Source organism: Procambarus clarkii, chromosome 49 (assembly GCF_040958095.1).
Source record: "Procambarus clarkii isolate CNS0578487 chromosome 49, FALCON_Pclarkii_2.0, whole genome shotgun sequence".
NCBI classification, from domain to species: Eukaryota; Metazoa; Arthropoda; class Malacostraca; order Decapoda; family Cambaridae; genus Procambarus; species Procambarus clarkii.
In genome coordinates this window covers 30,176,571-30,182,860 of record NC_091198.1, presented here as the reverse complement: position 1 = coordinate 30,182,860, position 6,290 = coordinate 30,176,571, and the positions used below count along the sequence as shown (strand labels likewise).

The following is a 6,290-nucleotide window of genomic DNA, read 5'->3' as shown; positions in this document are numbered from 1 at the left end:
CCAATATGTACTTATACTATAAACAACAAATTAAATTGTAAAAGTATAATAAATGACCTTAAATGTAGTCTAAATACTGTCAAGTACTAGAAATTATATTCAATTAAATGAACTTATATGATAACTTAAAAATTAACTAAGCAAACAATTGATAACTTAATTTATATATTCAAATATATATGCAGACATATTCAATTTATATGATACAGTTAGCTTGAGTGAATCTCTTCCCACGCTATGGACACTTGTGAGGTTTTTACTTATTGAGGCTGAATTCTTTTCTGACAGAATGGACACTCATGAGGTTCAGTGCTTGGATAAGATTCACAGCTACACTACAATTTTAATAAACTTACTGAAATGTGAGGCTTAGCCTCGCTTTTTAACCAACAGACAGATTTATAGGATATTAAAGTTACACAAGCATACAATTGGCCAATCATACACTAAATAACCTTCAATATACTTCTCTGCCAGTCGGGGTGCCTGTCTGACAAGTTTGCCAGACTGATTAACTCTCTTGTCGAGTTTAGGCACGATATTTTGCTACAGCGTTGCTGTATGATGATCTGGTAGCGTTGCTACGTGATTATCCTGCAGTTGCAGAAGAATGATTCGAGATAAAAGTTTATGAATGAAGGTGGAGGAAACCGTGTCACTGATCTCCACTATACACTCTATTTTATGTGAATGTTCACGGATTTTCCTTGTAGATATTGTCCAGGTACTCCCCCAGTTCTAGAGAGTATTCACTGGCGATAAAAAATGTTAGATAAGGTGTCCTTGAGCTGGTAATGTTCGCTAAGGATCAGTCACTTGTTCACTCATTTGTAAACAAACGCGGAGTGCCGCGAGGCATCGTCGTGGGCGCTTCTCGCCCCCCATCGCCCTGCCATGCTCTCTGAGCACGGTAGCCTTCAATGAATATTGATTGATTATTTTTACAGTCTAGACTTATTATTGAAATAAGATGTGATTATAATATAATTAGATATAAGATTTAAAGATTATAAGTAGTATTTGAAAGTACCACTGAATCTTATTAAGGATTCGATTTTTAATCCTACCGGATGTTGAATCAATGTTCCAATAGTTTTTTAATTAAGAAGTCCTTCTAGAAGCTTCTGGATCCTTGAAAGATCATGTACAAAGTCACGTAGGCATCAAAAGGGCCCCTGTTGCGTACGTGTTCATGGTGCCATTGTCATCCAGGACCAAGCTATAATGAATTTTTCATGATTCTAATATGATTTTTGATACGATTTAGATATGATTTTGATATGATTTAGATATGATATAGAAATTATACATTTCTTAGATGATTATTAGATATGGTGGGTAAAAATTTCCCACATCTTCCAGAGGGAGAGAACTGGCACAGAGTCCAATACTTAGGACAATAGTAACCATATGTATTTATTTACTCTCCATTGGATTGATAATACAAGTGCAGATTTTTCTTGCACTTTTCTGCTGCTGTCCGTTGTGGACGATTGTGTCTGTTAGGAGTCTGTAGGTCTTGTGGAGTTAGAGTGTCTTGAGGTCTCTCAGGATCTAACTGCAGCTGGCTCACTGATTCCATGTGGATGAGTTTGTCCAATGTCTTCAGGGAAGTTGTTCCTTTAGACAGGATTTTGACTATTCTCAAAATCCCCTGACTATCTGGATGGACTGAGACAACTTTACCTAATGGCCAGTCAGCCCTAGGGCCATCACTGTCTACCAAGACAATATCGCCAGATTGGAGATTAGATATATTATGTGGGACATTGGCCCCATAGTGATGTTCTCGTAGAGATGTAAGATATTCTTTTGTCCAAACATCATTCCATTTTTGGATTATGCTAGACAGATGTTTATACCCCTGAACCAACTCGCTCTGACCCACATATGAGGGATCTCTGATCTCATCATCCACTAGAGATGGTACTGGAGTCAGAAGTCTTCCATACATTAGGTGGGCAGGACTTAATGGCTCATGTTGAGTAGGATCCTCAGACAAGTAAGTCAACGGCCGGTTATTCACCCTTGATTCTTTTCCGTGATTACTGTCTGGAGTTCTTGAAGATTGATTTTCTGACGGTGTAGAGATTTTCTCAAGGATCTTTTTACAGTTCCTATTAACCGTTCATAAAATCCTCCGTGCCATGGGGCTCTCGGAGGGATAAATTTCCATCTGCAATGACGCTGTTCCAGTGTGGAAGTAACTGCAGGATGGGAACAGATTTCCCGTAGACATGCTTCTCCAGCTACCAAGTTTGCTCCGTTATCTGAAATCATCAGCTTAGGGCATGATCGGCGTGCTGCGAATCTGCGGAAAGCTTGAATAAATGATTGAGCAGTCATATCGGGTGTTACCTCTAGATGTACTGCCCTGGTGGTAGCACAGGTGAACAGACAGATGTATGCCTTGATAGGTTGCTTATCTGCAGTCCCTGTTAGATATATTGCTCCTGTATAATCTACTCCTGACGTTTCGAAAGGTTGTAGATGGACCACTCGTTCCTTTGGCAGGGGTGGTGGCTCTGGATAAGAGCAAGTTCTTGCATCGTACCTTCGGCATATCATGCAATTCTTCAAGATTGATTTGACTGACTGTCTTCCCTGAGGAATCCAGTACTGCTGTCTGATTTGTGTGAGTGTGTCTAACACTCCTCCATGTTTGATGATTTGTTGATGTGTATGCAACACAATCAACCTTGTGATCCAATGATTTTTTGGTAAAAGCCATGGATGCACGGTATCTAGATTGATATCTGCGTGTTTAAGTCTCCCTCCACAACGCAGAATGTTGTGATTTTCTTGGTCTATCCACAGACCGAGATTGTGTTTTAACTTATGCGGAAGATTTTCATAGTTATTCCCATAAGTTTCTCTCTGGGCTTGTCTTACCCAATAGATAAGTGCATCAGGAAAAGTGTATTTTATACCTTTTTTCCTGAGATAATGAAACACGTTCTGTGTTACATTGATTAATTTGATGAGCGAGGAGTAACGAGTACAATCCAAGACTAATATTTGAGCTTGCTGCCTGGTGGTAGTTATGGTTTGTGTCGTAATGACGTGTGGCTTTTGTTCAGGCCAACTACCATTCACTAACCATCGAGGCCCATGAAACCAAATATCTGCCTTTGCAAACTGTTTAAATGTCATACCTCTTGATAAGAGATCAGCTGGATTATCCTTTGTTGGTACATGCAACAATTGAAAGCCTGCGGAAATTTCTTTAATTTCCGAGACGCGATTTTTTACATATGGAGTTGGACAGTTGTCGTTTCGTACCCATTGTAAGACAGCTTCATTGTCAGACCATATAATGACATCTTTGATGTTCATGGTAGACAAGACTTGTTTGATATGTACTGCTAAGCGTGTGCCAGTTAACAGTGCTGTTAGTTCCATCTGAGGCAAAGTTCTCTTTTTTAATGGAGCGACTCTGGCCTTAGAGGTGATAAGATATGATTGATTAGAAGTCACTAAGTAAGCACAAGCTCCAAAAGCTTTGGCTGACGAGTCTGCGAATACATGTAGTGATACTTCTTCATTTTCCTCGACTATGTGTCTCGGAAAGATTATCTTTTCAACTAAAGTTTGTTCTTGAGCCACTTCCATCCAAGCTTTTTGTAACTGGATTGGTAGTGGATCATCCCAACCAACCTTAGCCTTCCATGCTTCTTGCACCAATAAACGCCACTTGATAGTCAAAGGATTTAGTAGACCCAGTGGGTCGAATACTTTGCTAACTTGTGAAAGCAAATCCCTTTTTGTAGTGATGTTGTAATTTACTGGCACAGATTTGATCGATATTGTGTCCGAGATTAAATCCCAATCCATACCTAACACCTTTTGTGATTCTGGTACGTGATATTCAGGGTAATCTCTTGCTATTTGATTATTCAATGTTGCATTATTAGAGGCCCAAGATTGTAGTGGCATGTTGGCACCTTGTAGCTCCTTGTTGGCCTCTTGATATAATTGTAACAGTTCAGTAGTACTGTTAACTGTCCCTTGAAAATTATCTACATATAGATTTTGACTGATTTCAGTCTTACAGGGACTTGATGATTTCTTCAGATGAGTATCTAGAGTTGCTTGCAACAGAAATGGACTGCTTGTCGCGCCGAAAAGAACTGAAGAGAATCTGAAAGTCACTACAGGACTATTGACATCTTCTGGGTTCTCTACCCATAGAAACTTAGTGAAGTCTCTATCTTCTTCCTGCAAGCCAACTCTTAGAAAGGCCTTACTTATATCTGCTGAATACGCATATTTGTTAAGTCTAAACTTCAACAGTATGTCATACAATTTCTGAGTTAGACTTGGACCTGTTTGCAAACAATCATTTAGACTGGTTCCTTGGGGTCCAGATTTAGAGCTACAATTAAAAACTATCCGTAAAGGAGTCGTTTTTGATTCTCTCATTACAGCCATGTGTGGTAAAAAATGGCCTGTTTGCGTATTGTCATGTTTCACGACTTCGATGAATTTATTCTTTAATTGTTGAGCAATAATCTCATGATAGAGTTTTAAATGCTCAGGCCTTTTTCTTAGCTTTGCTAATTGAGATTTAAATTGACTATAAGCCATGTGATAATTGGTAGGTAAGGTTTTATGGTTGATTTTCCATGGTAGCCTTACCCAGTACTGTCCATCATAGTACTGTACAGTTTCTAAGTATTGATTATATGCACAGACATCATCAGGACTTGGTTGTTCAGGAATTATTCCTATGGCATCAAGTTCCCACAATTGAGGTACAGATTCTAATCCATCATCAATCATGTGGGGGATTTTAAGTGGTGACTGTTCTTTGCCTAGTCATGCCACTATTACAGTTTCTGTATGATGTGATTTTTCAGGAGTTGAAGGTTCAAGATCTAGTATAGGTCCTGTCATCAATATGCCTCCTGCTGATTTGAGTATATTCATACCCATAGATTCTTCTGATCCCAGAATGAATCGATGATAGTAGTCAGCTCCAATCAGGATTCCGATATCCCCTATGTAGTCAGAATCAAGTAGAGGATCTGCTAATTGGATTCCTTTTTCTTTTAGGAATTTAATTGTGGCTGTCAGACCAGTCACTTCCATTTCAGTAGGAATTTTATCAACTACTATGGCTTCTACTGTCCTTTGGGATGTACCTAGACAGACATTGAGTTTTACTACTGGAAAGGTTCTACGACCAGAATTAGTAAAAAACCCTGATATGGAGGTAGATACTTGCTTTGAAGATTTAAGTTGTAAATCTTCTGCCATCTTTTTACTGATAAAGGTTTTCTGTGACCCTTGATCAAAAAAGCCTCTAGTTGGAATACAAATTCCTTGATTGCATAGTTCTAGCTGTGCAGTAGGCAATATGGCTGCTGTAACAATTTCTGTATCCAAGTCGTTGACATTGCTCATTACTGTACAGAATTGTACGGCTGTTGTGGTATTATCATCTTTGGGCTTTGCCTGAGATGCAGGTTGATTATTGGAAGTCTGGGATCTGGATTGAGTGTTAATATCACTACAGAGTGCTGTGTGATGTACACTTTTATGACAATATTGGCAGTTTTGCAATGGAGTGTTACACTCACTTGTATCGTGCTTCCGTAGACAACGGATGCACCTGCTTGGAGATTTCAGTCGATCGATTCGACTGGCACGGCCTTCATAAACTGTGCATTGATAAATGGTATGTGCTTCTTGACAGAATAAACATTTTGGGGCACTTGTAGCTCCTTTTGTCTTATCTGTCTTAGGAGCTTGGTTTCCTACAGTTCTGTTAACTGTGGGGGATATAGCATAAGAGCCAACATTATTCTGTTTCCACTTTGCAGAAGAGGAGTTTTGTTGCCTTGATTTTTGACTGCCATTTTGGACATTTTTGTTTTTGTCCGTAGATTCACCTTTGGGGATTTTTTCTTGAGATCTAAGTTTTCCTCGGCTTCGTAATCTTTGTACGTAAGCTCGAAGTCCATCAAAGATTTGGCTTTGTGATAAGATGTTGTTACAAGTATGTAAAACTTGTAGGTAAGTAATTACATGCAAGTAGGTGATACAAGCATGTAACACTTGTACTCCTCCAAGGATTTCCTTAAAGGATGAATTGTATCTGTAATAATGTGTATCTACATTATTCATGATGTGATGAAGCATTTTGCTTTTTCTTTTTTTTTCTCGGCTTTGCCTTTTCTATTAAGTAAGTCTCTTTGAGATGCTTGATTAATTTCAGATTTTCTGAGGCTGCTTTCACTCCAGTGAAAGCATGAGATTAGGTGATCAAGACTATATTCTTGGATTAA

At 38.8% G+C, this 6,290-nt stretch overlaps 1 protein-coding gene across 1 annotated transcript in view; it reads right to left on the bottom strand.

The window, feature by feature from the left end:
- The window catches only part of LOC138351365 (uncharacterized), a 5,133-nt gene extending 346 nt beyond the window's left edge, over positions 1-4,787 (bottom strand). The window contains exon 1 of the mRNA XM_069303158.1: positions 357-4,787. Within this exon, the coding sequence (XP_069159259.1) occupies positions 2,023-4,782 (2,760 nt within the window). The 5' untranslated portion in view covers positions 4,783-4,787 and the 3' untranslated portion in view covers positions 357-2,022. The remainder of the gene's footprint in view (positions 1-356) is intronic.
- Between the last annotated feature and the right edge of the window lie 1,503 nt (positions 4,788-6,290).